This window comes from Asterias rubens, chromosome 19 (genome assembly GCF_902459465.1).
Source record: "Asterias rubens chromosome 19, eAstRub1.3, whole genome shotgun sequence".
Lineage (NCBI taxonomy): Eukaryota > Metazoa > Echinodermata > Asteroidea > Forcipulatida > Asteriidae > Asterias > Asterias rubens.
The window spans coordinates 3,152,835-3,172,122 of NC_047080.1; the positions used below are offsets into that span (position 1 = coordinate 3,152,835).

Genomic DNA, 19,288 nt, shown 5'->3' on the forward strand with positions numbered 1-19,288 from the left:
ATGTACTGGAAATAAAGTGAATGGAATTGAGGTTAAAGAATGTGGCGAAGCCAACGCGTTTTGTTCGGCAACCACATTAATTTCGCAGATTTTCAACAAGAATTCTGCAAAGTTTTTGCAACCTTTCCCATCACACCGTAGAGAAGAAAAACCCAGCAAGTGCGAGTGCCTGGACACTTGTGCGACCTCGACACTAAAACCTCATGCCGACAGCAGTCATCGGCACATGGCAACAACACGCCACTAATTCAGCCTTCGTTTCCTTGAAAATCATTATTAAAAGTTCCTGTCCCCCTCTTCCAATAAACAAGTATTACATAACACGTCAAGCGTTGTCAAGGAAAACTGAAAACTTTATCATGACCCCCCCCCCCCCCACCACCACCCCGCCCCTAAATCCATTGTATGCAAAACAACATGATAATTTTTCTTCTATATTACTTTATGGTCCCGAAGTTCCTGATTGGACCATAAAACGTCCTCTCGCTATGATTGGACAACAACTTGGAACGCAACTTGGAAAGCAAACTTTGTTTTCGATGGACACAAATTACCACGTGCAACCAGATCACCCGCTGCCAATTAACAGTCCACCAATCAGGTTAATCTATCGCAAAATAAACTTTCCAATGGCGGCTCTGATTGGTTGAATTTTCTTCTGCGTGGCCCTCGGATACTGTATAAAAAGGCACTGCCGACGCTCTACTCTTTAGAACAATTTCTTGGGGAAAGTTTGAGTTTGGTCTTCTTCTTGGACCGAAGCAGCGTTCCTCCCAACCCGTCATCATGAAGCTCTTACTCCTAGCTGCCTTTGTGGTGGCCGCAACAGCTCTGCCCTTTGCAGGTAATTATTTTGAACATGTTTATGTTATTTATCACAGAGCAGTGAAGTTTTTAAGTGGTCCAGTGGTTAGACTGCATGACTTGCAATGTCACGGTCGTGGGTTCAAATGTGATCCTACCGAGCTAACCTCTGATTTTACAATGAATAAGTATTGTCGTCTTGTTACTGAATCTCAATTTTCGGATTAATTAATTTGTGCAATTCATACTTGAGAGAGATTGGCTGATGCTAGCTCGGTTTTTATCCCCTTGTGGGGTGCCGAGTTCCCTTGTTTTTAGATCTGTCCTGGGCCAAAATTTACTGCAGCTGCCTCAAAAAAGAAAATATTTCTTTTTGTTTTGGTAAGCAAAGAAAGTAGCCCAGCCAAGTACGACAAAATTATTTGTGGATGGGCCATTACTGTTTTGTGCTAGCAACTCGGTGAATTGGTCCATGACCCAAAAATAAAACTGATTAGGCCTACACGCACTGCAAACATTACCATGTGAAGTCAAATAATGATGATTTGATATTTGAAAAATATATAGGGCTTTTCTATAGGCCATTTGTCTGTTTATTGCTCCATGTTTTATCTAAGTATTTGATGGATTGATTGATTGATTTATTTATTTATTTAGTTATTTATTTTGGCTGTTATTGACCGTGCGTTACAAGGCCTACATGGTCCGAATCTTGCCTAAAAGTGTCTCAAATTTGATGCGAAAACAACGGCAAAAATCATCAAGTTCGGTTTAATTAACTAAACCGAAACATTTCAAATGAACGTTGCCAGCCAGCCAGTAACTGCATTGTGGCTGTATAAGTTTGATTTAGTGATTTTTGACTTCGTGATTACACGCTTTGGCCGGCTGATCAAGTTTGTTTTTTTGAGGCATAATAATTTATTTGGAACTACCACTTGAGGGCGCCCTTTAGTAACTCCACTCGCCGCGAGTTGTTGAAAACCAACTTGCTAAGGTGTCATTATTTTGGCAAGAAAACTTTAATTTGTACGGAAAAGGTAGGTTAAAATTGCCGTATCCAACTGCCATTTGTGCATATATATAGAAATAAAACATTACCCTGATTTTCTCAAAATGATGAGACTGGGAATGCATGACTGGGGCTCTGGGCTGGGCCGGGATGTCTTGAATTGCGCGTGGGCCCATTTACTTACCAATGGAAAATTGTGTTGATCATGTTGATCTGAACTTCTCAATACGCCAATGCAGTCTATTCATTAACCACTCTCAATCAACTTATCAAGTCGTGTTGTTTGCTTTGTATACGAATTAAATACCAAGAAAAACATTGTTAAATGTTAACAATATTCTCTAAAGGCCAATAATGTTTTGGTATTGATTGATTATAGTTAGTATTTTACTCTTACTGTAGTTGTTGTAATTTGTAAATTGTTTGTATTGTCTTTTTTGGTCCATCATGCATGTGGCTGATGCTGAGTGCTGGGACCTCACCAGCACTCGGCATCAGTAGGTACCCATCCATGGCATGACAGACCTCAGTCTAATTTTGTTATTGCATCAAATTTGCCACTGATTTGACATCGATCAAGTTGAAAATAAACGAATGAAAAACGAATAAATGTTGATGGATGGAAAATTAAATAGGATGAATGTAAAATCTTGAAAAAAAAAATTATTTGTTTTCCCCACGTTTTTTTTCTTCATCAGATATATTTGAGGATGTGCTAGGCAAACCAGACACCAAGGTTGGCATTTGCCCCCTCATTCCCAGAGACGCATCTTTCGGTATTTGCTCAACCGTCTGCCAACTTGACAGGCATTGTGATGGCGACAAGAAATGCTGTAGCACTCCCTGCGGTGGGACCGTGTGCTTGGACCCTGTCCCAGAACAGCAAGGTAAGATATTTGACATTGTTTGCGACTTAAAAATGATAACTTTCCGTATGGCGCCACCACTTTATCACTCATTTTTACAAAAAGGGATATCTCATTGAGGTAAATTAGATACTATATTATTTCATATCGAATGAAAAAGTGGTGGCGCCATACGGAAACTTTTCCCTTAAAAATATTATTCATTTTGGTTTTTCCCATATACATCAATGTGTGTAAGATCAGTATACTTAGATGCTGTGAACAAAAATTATAGGCCTGCATATTACTTGGGTGGGATTCGAACCCACGACCTTTGCAATTCTAGCGTAGTGTCATGACTCATGCCAACTAGACCACCGAGATTGCCCGGTAGCTAGAGGCAGTTTGAATCCTATGTTTAAGCAGCGAGTACTGCAAACGGGCTAATCAATAACCAATGCATATCGATCTGCACTGAATAGGCATAATTTGAACTTCATCGTAACCAGGGCCACAAAGGGTCAGCCATGACACGTAAGACAACGACGATGACTGCAAACGATAGATTACTGATCGTCTTGTTCAAGCTGTTAAAAAAATATTTTGTTGTTGATGCAGAACCACTCAAGCCGGTCACAACCCCAGAGGAGACCGTCTTGTCTGTCGAGGAGCAGTGGGTTCGCTTTGTGCAGGAGAAGCGTGAGACGGTCCGTAAGTTGAGGGAGTTCACCACACCACCAACGTTCTTCCAGAAGTTGACCAACGGCACAGAAGCTATCAGGTACAAACTGGTTTGATCTTGCTTAACTTAGTTTTACTCAAGTTAATGCGTGGTTTGAGCAGGAAGTTCTTGTAAAACAGTTTTTTTTTAATAATCCTGGGTCCAATTCCGTAAAGCCTGTAAGCACAGAATAGTTTTGTTAGCAGGAACAGAGCACCAGCCAAAATTACATTAAGTTTGCATTGTTGCGGCTGGTGCCCCACTAAGTTTTTGCCTTAAACAAAAAATGTCGTGAAATTAGGCCAAGTTCCCTAATTCAACAGTCAATAACTCTCTCAGTTCACTCCCACCGTCTTTGTAAAATGTATTATAATTTTGAGTGCAATTAATTATTTTTAATTTGGTTTTTTCATATCTCCCTGGTTGAGTGTGCTTTTTCTGTTTCTTAGAAAAAAAAACAAGTCATTTGTCGTTTGTTTGTGAACTGTTTTGTAACTTAGGTTGCAATGAGCTGTTTAAAAAAAACATAATAATAATAATAATAATAATAATAATAATATTAATAATAATAATGTTAGTCTTTATTAAGATTTGTTTATTTATTTATTTATTTTTTTCCCCCAGGTTTTGTACTTCAACTCTCTGTGAATGGAAGAAGTGCACACGTATGGCCGACACCTTCACCTACAGCTTGAAACCAAGAAAGGAATGGGCGTGCGCCTTGGCCACCTCCCCACAGCACTGCATGGCATGGTAAGGGTTTAGATGAGAGAAGACCATTCGGCAAATTTTATCGAGGAGCTGGTCAAAGGGCGCAAAATTTGCTATAATTTTAAAAGTGGGTCTCCAAATTGTTCAATTACAGGAGACAGTTTTTTTAGTTGAGTTATTTCTACCGACCCACAAAAAGATCTTATTTTTAAACGCAATTTGCCCTCATGTATAGTGCTATTATGGTGTTTGGGTAAATTGCATCTGACAACATAGCAACTTGTCAATGATATCGATGCAACTGATTTTCACTTCTTACGTTTTTTAGGATTGAGCAAGGATACGCTGATGTGATGATCACTCGTGATGAGGATGTCTTCGTTGCAAAGACCAGGTTCAACCTCACGGCTGTCGCATACGAGAGCACCTTGACCAAGGTATGTTTGGGTGTTGGGTATCGATCGCCCCAAAAATAAGGTTCTTGAAAGAAGTTTCACTAAAACTGTCCACCAAACCTCTGTGGGATCATTTCGGAAGAGATCTTGTAAATTTATTGCGCAAGTATGAACCTGATTTGCAAGATCCTGTAGTTAATTATCAGAATTTCATATAAAATAACCTAGTGGAACACTTTTCGTCTTTGCCCCGGTGTTTCTGGCAGTGGCTGTTGAATGCGCATCAGTACCATGTAAACTTAAGGTGCTACATAAGTGGCGCACATATAGTTCCACTTCAAAAAAGAATGCTAACTTTCAATTTTCATTTTTTTTCTTCAGAAAACTCCACCCAGCGAGTGGCAGAACGTCACCCTCGCCGTGGCTCGTTACACCACCAACATCCAGACCTGGTCCGACATGAGGAGTCGTTACTCCTGCCACACTGCCGCCAACGACACCGCCAGCTTCAAGACCCTGATCGGGAGTCTCATCCAGCAGGGTATTATCCCCCGACTTGGAGACTATGTGGAGAGTGCTGCCGAGTTCTTCAGAGAGAGCTGTGTGCCAGGTAAGTGTATGAACTATCTCGGATTATAGCTTATAGTGACGCCATTTACCCCATGAACAAACAGTAGGCAAACTTTACCAGAGTGTGCATAGAATCCAATGCTTAAGTGAATAGAGCTGTTCATTTGTGATTGGCCAATACTTTTATACTGCAGTGATTGCCCTTGTATAGTACAACAAGAATCTACACAAAATGCATCAGCAGGGGCCAATTTCATAGAGCTGCTTAAGCAAAAAATTTGCTTAAGCACGAAAATAGCTCGCTTATTTTACACATGTTACTGGCCCAAATTTCATGCTAAATATATTGCATGTAGTTTTTGTTTACTTGGCATAACAATTGAGTGGAGTCTTGGCCGGTAATCTGACTTTACTAAGCAAGGATTTTTTTGCTTAAGCAAAATTTTGTGCTTAAGCAGCTCTATGAAACTGGGCCCTGTTATTCAAATCTCATCATTTGCTACTGGTTATGTGTGCTCAAAACATAGCTCCCCCCCCGGTTGATCCGGAGGTCAGAGGTTCAATTCCCGCTCTTGTCAATTTTCTTTATTCAACCTCAAATCAAAATTAGATAGTCTAAATATTTGTGAGTGTGAAATAACTCGATCCCTTCTCCATATTTCCCTCCTGTCCAGGTCTTCTGAACAAGACAACCATCAACAAGAACGGTACCTACCCCTACTCCCTGGAGGCAAGATGCGACCACGAGGACCTGATCACCCATGGAGGCATTGAGGGCGCTGTTCGTTGCTTGAGAGAGAACCGAGGAGACGTGATGTTTGTCGACCACAAGACCGTGCAGACTTTGCTTCGTGAGGATCCAAGTAAGTTGATATCTTCGGAATTATCCAAAGCAAACAGTCATATTTATGAAAAAGGGATTAGATGAGGCATTTCATGGTGAGGTACCGATATATATTTGGTAACACCATGTGTGTATTCATCTTATTTAGTCTCAATGTTTGGACTAGCTTGCTCGTTTTATTGTAAGGAGACTGGTTTTTTGGGGGGGGGGGTTTGCAAGTTTGCCCCAAATAAGGCAAAAAGGCAATCTTGATAAAAGTTCTACAAAAGAAAAAACGGATTAAATACGACTTTCATGTTGTGTCTTCAACTGATGCAAATGTCATAATTGGATTTGTTATTTTTTGGCCCTACAGCGATGTATAATACACAGATATTTGATGCATACATAATGAATTGCAATGCACAAATGAATTGCAATGCACAAATGAATTGCAATGCACAATGAATTGCAATGCACAATGAATTGCAATGCACAAATGAATTGCAATGCACAATGAATTGCAATGCACAAATGAATTGCAATGCACAATGAATTGCAATGCACAATGAATTGCAATGCACAATGAATTGCAATGCACAAATGAATTGCAATGCACAAATGAATTGCAATGCACAATGAATTGCAATGCACAATGAATTACAATGCACAAATGAATTGCAATGCACAATGAATTGCAATGCACAATGAATTGCAATGCACAAATGAATTGCAATGCACAAATGAATTGCAATGCACAATGAATTGCAATGCACAAATGAATTGCAATGCACAAATGAATTGCAATGCACAATGAATTGCAATGCACAATGAATTGCAATGCACAAATGAATTGCAATGCACAATGAATTGCAATGCACAAATGAATTGCAATGCACAATGAATTGCAATGCACAAATGAATTGCAATGCACAAATGAATTGCAATGCACAAATCAAATACATTCAATATTTGTTTTGTATACCTCGCATGTAGATCCTTGATCCTTTTTTTTTCCTTTTTTTTTTTTTTTTTTTTTTCTTTCTTTCTGTGTTAAGCACTGTGATACATTTTTCGTAAGAGCGCTTTATAAATGCCTTTGTAGTATAGTATAGGCCAAGTCTGGGCGAAATACGGGCCGTTGTTGATGCCCTGACTTTATTATTTTTTTTTTTGTGACTCCCTAGCCGAGACCCAATACAGGCTCATCTGCAAGTCTGGTAACCAACCTCTGGGTGAGTGGGAGACCAAGGATTGTCACATCAGCAAGGTGCCCCAGCCTACTGTCTACATCAGCCCTAAGAAGATCGAGCTGAGGAGAGTCGTTCAGGAGATCCTCACCCAGGCTGTGCAGGTAAGCTTAGAATTCAGTCATGAATGTGATTGTAATTGTGTGGGTTCGACTACCAGTCGTGACACTTGTGTCCTTGAGCAAGATACTTTACTGTAATTGCTTTTCTTCACCCAGGGGTATAAATGGGTACCTGCGAGGGTAGAGGTTGATATTGTGAATGATAAAGCCTTCGGAGCGCCTCGGCAGCTCGGGGCTGTATACTGGGAGCTGAGAAAGATTAAAGGGATGTTATTGGCCCAATGACCAGGGGACTAATGTGAAGCGCATTAATACGGTTTATTGTGAAATGCACTATATAAGAATTTGTTATTATTATTATTATTATTATTGTTGGTGGGTGTCATGGACGAGCGGATGAGAGCACCAAGCTCTGGTGATTCTGATCAGCAGAGCGTGGGTACGAATCTCGGTCGTGACACTTGTGTCCTTGAGCAAGACACTTAACCATAAGCTTCTCTCCACAAGGGGTGAATGGGAACCTGTAAGGGCAGAGATGGTTATTGTGATTGATTAGCTTAGTTCGCTACATATTTGGCAGCACAGGCTGTATCCTCCACAGCACAGACCCGGAAACTAGTTCTGTTGCTTGTATCGCAGACCTTAACAATTTTATTTTGTTGCTTGTATCCAAACCTACCAAAAATAGTTTGTATCGTAGACCTTTAAAAAATATTTTGTTGATTGTCCCGCTGACTTAATTGTTTCACAAACTCCAAAAAAGGTAGTTTGGTTGCTTGTACTGCAGACCTTAAAAAAATAGTTTTATTATTTGCATCACAGACCTTAACCTTATCTAGTTTTGTTGCTTGTATCGCAAACCAATATATGAGTTTTATTACTTGCTTTTATCGCAGACCCACAGCGGCAAGTCCGTCGGTGTCTTCAAGCTCTTCAGCTCCGAGGAGTACACCTGCCCGTTGGCCGGCCCAACCCGCGACCTCATCTTCAAGGACGAGTCTAACGTGTTCATCAACATTGACGAGACCATCAAGCCCCATGCTGCTCCCTTCTTCACCGTAATGGAGACCGTTGAGAAGCTGGTACCCAAGCCCACTGCTAGAATCTGCGTGACCACCGTCCCGATGTACGAGAGATGCAGAACGTTCAAGGGAAGATTCGAGCAGATTGAAAGCGTAAGTGGATTTCTTTATTCCATAAAGTTGCAATTTTTTATACAACATGGGGTTACGCCGTTTGCTCAGTGGTTTATTTCCCTGCCTTTCAACTTTATGGACCTAGGTCCAAATCCAGCCTGAACTGGAACCTAATATTTGGTACTCGTAGCTGAGCTCTCTTAAAATATTTCTTTCTGGTGCTTAAGATGTATGTTTGCAAATTTCTTTGGAAATCCATCATTAGTATTTCAAACTCTGACAGCTGGCCATTTTATCTTTTGTCCCGATTAAAAATGCTCTGTACTACCCAAGACAAGATTCAAACGTCTCCACGTCTGTTTTCCAAACCACTGGATTTATCCAATTCTTTGTCTTGCACTTGTGTACCAGACTAAGAACATTGCTTGGGGTTGCGTCCGCGCCGTGAGCAAGATGGAATGCATGAAGACAGTCTTGAACGGCTCAGCTGAGCTGATGACCGCAAACACTGACGAGATCTTCACCGCTGGACGGGAATTCAAATTGCAGCCATTCTTGAGCCAGCAGTTCGACACTCTGACTCCGGTAAGTGAGCAGTTAAGGTCCATTTTGCTGAGTTAAATTTCACTGAAACCTCCTACCATAAGATAATAACATTTTAATTTTAAAGGCGCTGGTAACGAGTAACGAGGAGCTGTTGGTAGTATAAAACATTGTGAGAACCGACTCCCTCTGGAGTAACATTGTTTTTGAGAAAGAGGTAATTTATCACTCAAATCCTTGAATCTGAGAAAGACTTATGGCCTGAGGCCTTTCTCAGGCATCTGCTGAAAGCACCACAACTTGTGTAACAAGGTTTTTTTTTCTTTCTTATATTTTTCTTGCACTTTCGATGACCAATTGAACTAAAATTTTCCAAGATTTGTTATTTTGTGCATATGTTTAGATACGCCAAGTAAGAATACTGGTCTCTTACAATTTCCAATCAAGTCCAGTGCCTTTAAGGCAAAGTGATCATGTTGTTACCCGACTTAATCCCTGATGTTCTTTTTGCATTACAGCTAGTTGGGGACAAGACCAAATTTGAGAACAACACCTACACGTACACCATCGGAGTGATGATGAAGGAGAAACTATTCCAGAAATACGGCCATGAAGTCCGCTTCCTGAACATGACCGGCCTGAAGACTTGCCATGCTGGCATCAGCAAGGTAAGCGTTGCACTCTCTTTGGTCAACATTCTGCTTAGCACACAATGTACATGCTTAGCAGGAACTGGTTACCAGCCATTATGCATTACATGTTCCTTGTGCCCAGCGGAGTTTTGTTAAGAAGTCGTAGGACAACTTAATTCTGCATAGCTGCAACGCCCTCTTCCTGACTACTGCTGGTTTCACTGTCGGTTTGAGGCGGCCATCTCCACTGTCTTCACTTTGGGCACTATAAAGCTGTTTAGCAAATATTTACAGGGAGCCAGTCACAAACAAGACACATTGTATGGTGTTTTGGCTGATAACAATTTTCTGCTAAGAAATATTTTGTCTGCGCTAAGCAACTATTTCTGGTTGACAGCTTTTTTGGATTTTTACCTAGAGCGTTTTGTGTAATTTTCAACTTGCTGACTCCTATATTAATTTGTTAATGTTAATTTGGAGGTCCCACTCTAGTCTAAATTCAACCGAAAATTAATAACAATTTGCCCAGTCAGTTTCCTTCTTTGATTTGTTTTCTTCTCCCATCAGCTCTCCTCTTTCAAGCACCCCATCGGATGGCTCCTGGCCAACGGCACCATCCCCCGCATTGGCTCCGTCTTTGAGTCCGTCAGCCGCTTCTTCGACGACACCTGCCTACCCGGTATGAACTTCAAATTCCCCTTCCTCTCCCTCCTGCTCACATCCCCTCTCCTCCTTAAACGCCTCCCGAGGTTCAGTATCTCATCTCTGTTCGTGGTGTCCCTCCTGACATCCCCAATTGTCCTCTGTTACTTCGTTCTGTCGGTCATCGTGATACTGTCTGTGATCGTCTTTATCCTTTTACCTGTTGCGATCTTCCTTGCCGTGTTCTTTTCCCTCGTTGTCTTCGGACTTTGTTTCCTCATATTCCCCGTTGCGATGTTGGTTTTGTTTCCGTTTGGAACTCTTTTCCTCTCTACGTTGTCCTTCTGTGCTTTTATTGTACCTCTTGGACTTCTCATGTTTGTGTTTACTGGGTATGTGTTCTTGTTTGTATTAATGCTTTCTAACGTAGGCGTATTTTATTAAGTGAAGATTGTTATTTGTTTATAAACGTAATTATTTTATTTGGCATACTGAAATAATTTTTTCTCCATGGACTCGTCAAAAAACGTGTTAAATTTTAACCATGTCATTTCTGAAATATTTTTTCCTTTAAAACAAAAAATTTGACAGTTTTGTAACAAATTTAAACTTGCCTTACATTTTGATTCAACCTGAAAGCTTATCAATAGCAAACTTCTGACCAGTACAAACTTGCCAGATAAAAAATATATATTTCCAGCTAAAAAAAATTGTTCAAGTGAAAGTTGATGAAAAATCATTTTATAATTCTAAATAAAACTCTGTCGCTTATTTTGGTTGCCATAATTTGCCTGATATCAATTTTCATAATGTCCCTGTTTTTCATTTTTTTATTTTATATTTTAAATGTGGCCATTGAGTTTGATGAAATGTTTGCTGTGTGATGTTTTAAATTGAAATATATTGTAAATGGGTCGTTAACTTAGTGTATGTGTCTAAAATGATTGCAGTGACCTGTTTGCTTATTATTAAACTTTTTATAATTTAATAAACTGAAATAGTATACAGTTTTAACAAGACAGATTATTCAAAGATTTATCTTGAAATAAACAAAAATTGATGTTGCAATGTTTGACGTTGAAATCAAGTGCATAATTGACTTTATTTTGTAGTTGTTATTTCAATTCTGTACTGTTGAAGTTGCCAGCTTTAGTTTGGTTTTACATTAAAAAAAAACAAGTTATCAGTTTCTTACACGGCTTTGAAAAATATTTAAACTTTAACAATGATTTGTTTCCAAACATGGCGCAAACCTTGGGCTGTGGAGCACCAAACATCAGTTCATGGTGAACAAACTAAGGTTTTCAACATACAAAATATTGCACAAACAAATGTGTATTGTTAAAACAATAAAACTTACTATTGGTAATTCTCTTTAAAAAATTAACAAAATTAGTCATGACGAATTAAAAATGTCTTGTTCCCAAGCGCAAATTTTTGTTTTGGTTAATTTCTAAATTTGTGGTTTTTTCCCCAGAAGCAGAATTTTTATTTGTCAATTGCAAAACTTCTGTCGAAAAACTCATGAAACTTACATTTTTCAATTTGTTTTCTCTACAAGGCGCTACCCCAAGGAACTTCACCTGGGACCAGGATCTTGTCCTCGGCCAGGAACTCAACTGGGGCTACCCTGGATTCTCTTTCTTCAACTTCACCGGCTTCGAGTGGTTCAACATGAACGCCCCTAACACCTGGAACTACTACAACTGGAAGGGTATGTCGCCCAAGTTCTTCAACGTCTTCTTCAAGGACATGCAGAAGGATGAGATCAACGAGTACGTGACTAAGGGTGGACTTGCCCGCCTGCCAATGCTTGCCAAGTTGTTGAGCGCCGGACCAAAAAGTGAGTGTTAAAATAAAGGACATGTTCAAAATGCATCAAATATACTAAGCACCAAACATGCTCTTAAAGAGTGTTATGCAAGCCCCTTCTGTTTCATGCTTAGTGTCTTCGGTGTTTAACATGCTTCACACAAAATACAGGAACTACAGTTTTACAGCCCCTCTAAAAAACACCCTTTTTGTTCAAATGTATGTGCTGTCAGATGCCTAAGAAAGGCTTCAGGCCTCAGATTCAAATATTTGAGTGAGAATTTCCCTCTTTCTCAAAGTAGTTATGCTGATGAATAATTACCAAAAGTGTCGGTGCCTTAAGCACATGTGTATATGTCTTCTTTTGAATCTCCTCTCCAACTTCGTCCTCCCTCTTCTACAACCAAACCCAGGCCTAAGAGATCTGTCCCGTCGAATTGACCAGCTCCCCGAGGAGATCCTTGGACTCGGCGACGAACTCTTGACCCTTAGAGGTCAGACTGGTGAGACCAAGCTCGGCGGTAGCTTGGACCTCTTGTTGCAGAGACTCCAAGTCAGGGATCAGATGAAGTCCAGAGACTGGACTTCACACAAGCACTCCTTCCAAAGAACCAGGTAGGTTTCTCACGCCCATTGACCTCAAAGAGCTTCTCAATTGCAATTGTCTACATGTACAAAGGCAAGTAGGATTTGAAACTTTGCATGGTGGAAGTACGATATAGAAAGGTTTGCGGTAACACCATGTAAGGACTATCTCTAACGAGCTGGGGGTGGTTCTGAAAAGAAGCAGTGGTTTCAACTCGACGTTTCGATCAGTATGCTCTGATTGTCTTCTGTGCAAAGGTGTTTATGTGAATCATAGTTCTGTGCATGGTTCTCTGAAGTGCTGCATCAGTAAGTCAATTCTGATTGCCATTTTTAAATTCCAAATGGGAAAAAAAAGGACAAACTCAACAGCCTTCTCCTGGAGATGAGCAGAGTGCTTTGTTTGAAACGTCAATACCACACCAGGCTCTTGTCAAAGCCAACACTCCCACATAAAGGTGAGCTGAGTACAGTGTTCGAAATATCAGGACCACACCAGCTCTTTTCAAAGCCAACACTCCCACAAATAAAGGTTTATATACATGCTTGTCCTCGCAAATTTAAAATTTGTTACTATTATTTTTCACACCATGAAAAGCTTCAAACACCACTAACAACCTCATGGTTTCCTCTCTGTTTTTAATATTCAGCCAACAAGTTGATCCCCTCCTGTCGGCACTCTCTGACCGTCTGAACAGCCAGAGATTCAACTTTGAGGAACAGCTGTCTGAGGTGATGGAATACATCAACGAGGCACCGTCCACCATCGACTACAAGATGAGAGAGAGCAGCTGGATCAACCACCCTGCTGTCAAGGTATTATTAAAGATTCAAACAAATAAAGAATATATTTATAAAATATAATTTTGATATCATAAAACGCCTGATTTGAGGTTTTTAAAAGGCATGTTTTTATGAAGTTTGGTCTTATAATGGGTTAAAATGTGAGTCCTACTTTTCTTCTTTTTAAGTGGTGGTGGTGGGGGGAACTTGAGGTATTTACCCTCTTTTTTTTATCGTAAGCGATGAAGTCAACAGCACTTGTACCCCCTCTTCCTAACCATTGGAGACAGTCAACCGAGCTAACACACAAAAAGCACTCAAGCTCGAGTGCAAAGGGCAATTGTAAAAAAAGCTGTAATTTTGTTTCGTTGGATCTCCCTCAAAATGGTTCAAACCAGTATGTCAACACTGTGTCTTGATTGTGTCTCCATTAGAACTTCCTTCAGGTCTACAATCGCCGCTTCGTCAACGTTGACTTGTTCGACAACCTGGAGATCCGCGAACAAGAGTACAATCGTTACTTCAACCCTCTCTGGCTCTCCCCTAGAATTGGAGGTTTCTTGGGGACCACCAAGGTCTACCAGGAGAAACTCTGCAAGGCCTGCGTCGGAGTCGGTGTTGCCAACTGCATCGAGACCCCAGAGGAACCCTTCTCTGGATTCCGCGGCAGCCTGGAGTGCCTGAAGCAGGAAGGTGGCGACATAGCCTTCCTGGAAGCCCACAACGCCCGAGAGATCCTGAGAGAAGGGAGACTGAGCGAGAGAGAGATCGCTTTGGTGTGCCGCTCCGGCGAGGTGATTGACTTCACCACCAACGAGGACGTCCTGAAGAGATGCAGCTTCGGGGAGGTGCCATACCCCGCTATCTTGACAGCTTACAACAAAACAGGTTCGCCATTTAAGTTTTAATCTGTGTTTTCAAGTCACAAACTCTTCACTCATGGCTTTCTTTTTCTAGATTTTAGTTATTTTATTATCCGCTCACAGTTTTTTTGTAGCATTGGGTTGAAATTGGGCCAGGGGTCAATTTCAGAAAACTCTTCCTAACTTAAGATGGATACTAGGATTTAGGACGAGTCCTAGCCTTAAGATGGATCCTACATTAGATTGTTTCTAGGACAAGTATCAAGTTAGGGCGAGTTAGCTTGAGATAAGACTAGTCTAAATTTTGTGAAAATGGCCACTGATCAGTAGCAAAACATTCAATTCATTATCCTTTAAATTGAGAATTTGTTTCTGTGTTCTTGGATAAACAATTTAAGTCTTGTTGGTAATCTTGGAAGTTTGTGTGTTTTTCCTTCTGCAGGAAGCTGGCGTTGGAATGTCACCAAGGCCTTCCTGGAGGCCCAGAAGCAGTATAACATCAAGGACCTGATCACCGACTTTGACATCCAGAACCCCACCTCCTTCAAGCTTCAGCCTGTTTCCCTCATCAACCAGACCTATGAGGTGTACCTCCAACCAATGCTCCTTCGCTCATTGGAGGCTCTCGTCAAACCCTCATCATGTAAGCTGCTTTTAACCCTCTTACTGTGTGACCATTGAATATCATCCTCTGTGGCATGTCGAGGCAGAACAGAAAAGAACACTGGGCCAAAACTCTGGGTGTTTCTGATCAGCAGAGTCACGATCATTTCACTTAAGTAAGACACTTAAACATTATTGATGTGCCTTCAGAGAAGGGGTTCACCACCACAGCACCTTGAAAACTATTACATGGTGCTATAAAACAATAGGTCCGTCCCATACTTCAAAAGACCTTGCAGAAAACAATTATGTGCGCGTTGAGACACAGCTATAGGGGAGTGATAAAGTGTTACAAAAGAACCCAGTGTTATTATATTACACAGTTTAATTCTTTGCGCAGTTGTGACATCATTAACAACAATGATGCTGCTGGATCTCTTTGGTATTTCCCCGATGGTCACTTTAAAGTCTTGTTAATTTTTACCCTCTCAGATGACTGGTGGAAGCAGGATGCCAACGTCTGCCACGGAGAGACCTACACCAACGTCTTGACCCAGAGGAACGGAACTTGCAACGCTATCGTCAAAGATGTCACATGCACCGGCACCCCAACCCCAATCGTCATGTCGGTCGGCCGCGTCGGAGAGAAGAAGAAGGTCTTGGTACCAATGTGCAGGTAAGACCGATAAGGACTAAGTCTCGTTAATAAGTGTGCCGTCTCATGCTTGGGCCTACATACTAGTCTTATGATCACACCCTCCAAGTACTAAACCTCCCACCTTTGGAGAAAGCCCGAGTGTAAATATAGCCAGAGAATTTAATTCCATGACTGGCTCCCTCCAACTCAAGCAGATCCTACCAAAGATCCAGAACAGAGCCCCACAAAAAGAGTGCAGTCCTTTACTTCGACTGCTAAACGGTATTACAAGCTAATAAGAGCGTCTGAAGAAAAATGTATCCCCTCCTCTTTTTGTTAAAATTGTCTGTGTAAGCATGCTGTTGATACTTTATGTATATTTATTTGCATTCTTACTTATATTTAATGTGCTGGTTGATATTAATCTGGTTTTTTTCATACTGTTAAAATTTTTCGCAGTTTCGCCATTGGTCACGTTGAAAAAATTCCTAACAAATCGTGGAAAAAAGTTTTAAGAACTAATAAATAATTCCGCTCTTAAGATTCAAGCCCACTTCGCTCGCACTGGCTCCACTGATTACCAGATGAAAGTTTACCAATGATGACAAATTTATTTCAATTCCCTGATTGTTATTCTCTGTTACCACCAACAGCCGCCCAACAAAGTTTGTTCGTCAAATGGCAGAGTACACCTGCGAGACTGGCGCCACCTACCTGAAGACTACCATGGTACCCACCGCCTGCGAGTGCGTCCCATGCGAGGAGTTCACCACTCGGCCGTCGTGGAACAATGATAACTTCTGGCAACAACCGGAGCATCAATACTTCCACACTCACAACGAGAAGATCGACAATCTGTGGGGTACGTTACTTTAAGAAAAGTCCGAGCCTAAACAATGCTCTCATATTTTTAAAGCTACCTTTAGTTGAGAAACTCAACTTGAAACAAAACAAAGATCCACAACCTCTGAGCTACGATTGTCTTCAGAAAAAAACAAATACTGTAGCTTAGGCCACATAAAAAAGAAAATTGTTGATCGTCCTTTATTTTTGCGGATGGGGGAGGGAGGGAGTTTTTTTTTTTTTTTTTTTGACATGCCAAATATGAAATCAAGAATACAGAAATCATCACAATCACTATAAAACAGAGGGTTTGTGCGTTTCTGATGTTTTCAATAGTTTTGTCAAACAAATTTAACTCCTAGATGACATTTTCTGTTAACTTTTTCAAACAACTAAGCACAGTGTAGCCCAAGTAAATATTTGAAGAATTGTTCTTGCCTTGCCAACATGAATAAAAACCTTCTTTAAACATCTTTTCAAACCTGTACATTTAAAAAAAAAATACCAGCTGAAAAATCTGGGCAGTAAAAGTATAAAGAGATATCCAGACATGGACAAAAAGGGGAAAAATGGGGTCGGGGGGTTTTGAATGGTCGGGCGGGGACGATAAACAATTTTTTTTGTTCATGCCTTGAAATAGCCCCACGGCACCCACAGCGACTGCCAAGGGGCCCTGTGCTTTTGCTGTGGTGCCCTTTACAAAGTTCCAAAACAAATTAAGATATTCTTCCTAAGAGTACACCTAATCAGAGGAGAATTGCTGCACCCCTTCACGAACGAAATGTTTACCGATTATGTTCTTAATGGAACTATTTTTTCTGTGACATAATTTCCTCTGAAATGAAGTCAAATTCAAGAAAATTCAGTTTATTACTTTATATCCAAAATTATGGTTGATCACAAAACATGAAAACTGTATGCCAAGATTTTGAGACCTCTACCCATCGGGAATAATAACACCTTATGAGCTGCTGTTTTTGTTTTTTCTTTTAATAAATGAACTTGTGTCTTAACCCTCTGATATAATTTTCTCTTCCCACAGGCAATGCTGAATTCTGGAGTGATCGAACCCTGACCCGTAACTTCGACCTCACCGATGCCATCACTGACCTGAAGCAGACCACGCGCGTCGGCCAGACCACCACAAAGACAGCGCCCTCGTGTGAGAAGCCATGGACCGGAGACGGGTGGCAACGCGAGTGGTTCCCACAGCAGAGCAGCGTCCCCGTCTGCGAGCAGAGAGGAAAGACCCAGGCCGTCAAGACCATCCAGGCTATCATTCAAATGGAACTGGAAAAGGAAATCTAGAGCGACGTCGCTAGATCTCAAAAAAATCATAGGTCGACCATCTTTGTTGGGTGTCCTGGGCTGCGTTTACGCGGTTGTGACCAAATTGTTGTTTCGGTTGAACCATTCCTTATTCACTGGTCATCGACCGAAATTGTTGTTGGTAACAGCCCAAAAAACACAACCCATTTATATACACACTATGGCAGATGATGTAATTCAAAATGGCCGCCCCATGATTTTACCGACTTTCTTATGATTGATGTGTAGAGTAAATCTTATTTTGTTCAGAAATTTTAACAATTTTTGTAAGCAATTCTAGATTATACGGCTTACTTTTAGCAACCGAGAAGAGATGAAGTTGAAGTCAATTATTGCCAATGATTTATATATTAAAAAAAAACTGTTAAAAAAACTCATTTACCAACTTACCAATACATTTCTCAAAAAAAGAGTTGTAACCAAAGTCTTTCTCAATACAAAAACAGCAAACACAATGGATATACATGATAGTAACTGTTTCATTTTATTTCCATTTTCAAAGTCAAGAATGAATGATGTTTAAATTCCACTATAGACATAAGTTTAAGCATGCACGTTTTCTTTTGTCTTAAAAAAAAAACAGTTCAGGCACTAAATATATGTTAATCCACTTTTGTTTTTTTACAAACAGTGGAGCATTTGTATCTATTAGAGTTTTAGTTTTTAAATTGATTATTAAAAATGTCTTTTTATATTGTTACATTTGAATAAAAATTTGTAGTTTTAACCACAACAAATAACAGGCATGCAATTATTGTCTTTTATTTTGTATTTGGTCAAATTTGGGCAGACATACCAAAGAATGTTCAATTGCAGGGTACACTATATTGAATAAAGATACAACAATTTACAAGCTTCGTAATAATAAAAGTGAAAGGACTTGCGCTTTCAATTCATGCCAAAAGCCTAAATGTGAGCCTAAAGATACTGCTTAACAAGTTTCTTAGCGGAGAATTGAGTTGGGCACCAGTTACATCAAAGTAAACTTGATGTAATCCTGGCTGATAACCAGCCAAAGTAAACTTGATGTAATCTTGGCTGATAACCAGCCAAAGTAAACTTGATGTAATCTTGGCTGATAACCAGCCAAAGTAAACTTGATGTAATCTTGGCTGATAACCTGCTTCTGTTTAGCAATTTTTTTCTGTGTTAAGCAAGGTTTTGTGCTTACAGGCTTTATGAAATTGGGCACTGGCCATTAAGCCAACAACATCGATGTAATCTTCAACATTCACATCTTTTTTTTACATCACAGTTTTTGAGGACATTGTCACAGAATGATATACACTGTAGCAAATTTACTTCAGAAATATTGTTACAGAAGAGTAACTTAATAAAAATTACAAATGGCCTTGGTAGTACACTTAAAGTGTTGTCTAGTAAGAGAACAAATTCTTATAGTAAGTGGCCATACCACACCCTAAAAATTCCTTAAACTTGGTCAGACATCTTAATATATGCATAGGAGTCATGTGCTTTCAACAGGGTTGTGATTGGTCAATTCACTAGTCATCTGCATAGTGAATATTCATGACTAGGCTTGAGTGAGCAGGTAGAAAAGGGGAAGGTTCGTGTTCTGGTTGGGAGGCTATGCATGGTGTAATACTTTTCATTCAGCTTCAGAGTTTCCAGAGGAAAGGGTGTTGCCAGCTTCAATGATCTGTTGGCCTTAGGAGAGAGGGCATAC

The 19,288-nt window shown here is 40.3% G+C and overlaps 1 protein-coding gene across 1 annotated transcript; it reads left to right on the forward strand.

Moving 5' to 3' along the window:
- Positions 1-786: 786 nt before the first annotated feature.
- Positions 787-18,218, forward strand: LOC117303308 (major yolk protein-like). Its single transcript, XM_033787474.1, has 20 exons — positions 787-844; positions 2,515-2,703; positions 3,280-3,442; positions 4,007-4,135; positions 4,422-4,530; positions 4,870-5,098; positions 5,733-5,921; positions 7,069-7,235; positions 8,090-8,368; positions 8,741-8,914; positions 9,391-9,540; positions 10,072-10,183; positions 11,708-11,989; positions 12,372-12,573; positions 13,194-13,359; positions 13,761-14,214; positions 14,632-14,832; positions 15,285-15,468; positions 16,083-16,291; positions 17,315-18,218. Exons 1-20 carry the CDS (start codon positions 787-789, stop codon positions 17,578-17,580), a joined length of 3,912 nt encoding a protein of 1,303 aa, XP_033643365.1. The 3' UTR covers positions 17,581-18,218.
- The last annotated feature ends 1,070 nt before the right edge of the window (positions 18,219-19,288 follow it).

Excerpts from the sequence above, each read along its gene's own strand:
- LOC117303308 (XM_033787474.1), top strand. The coding sequence starts at position 787 with ATGAAGCTCTTACTCCTAGCTGCCTTTGTGGTGGCCGCAACAGCTCTG. Across the intron at positions 4,531-4,869 it reads ACGAGAGCACCTTGACCAAG|AAAACTCCACCCAGCGAGTG; the intron begins GTATGTTTGGGT and ends TTTTTTCTTCAG. Across the intron at positions 10,184-11,707 it reads CGACGACACCTGCCTACCCG|GCGCTACCCCAAGGAACTTC; the intron begins GTATGAACTTCA and ends TTTCTCTACAAG.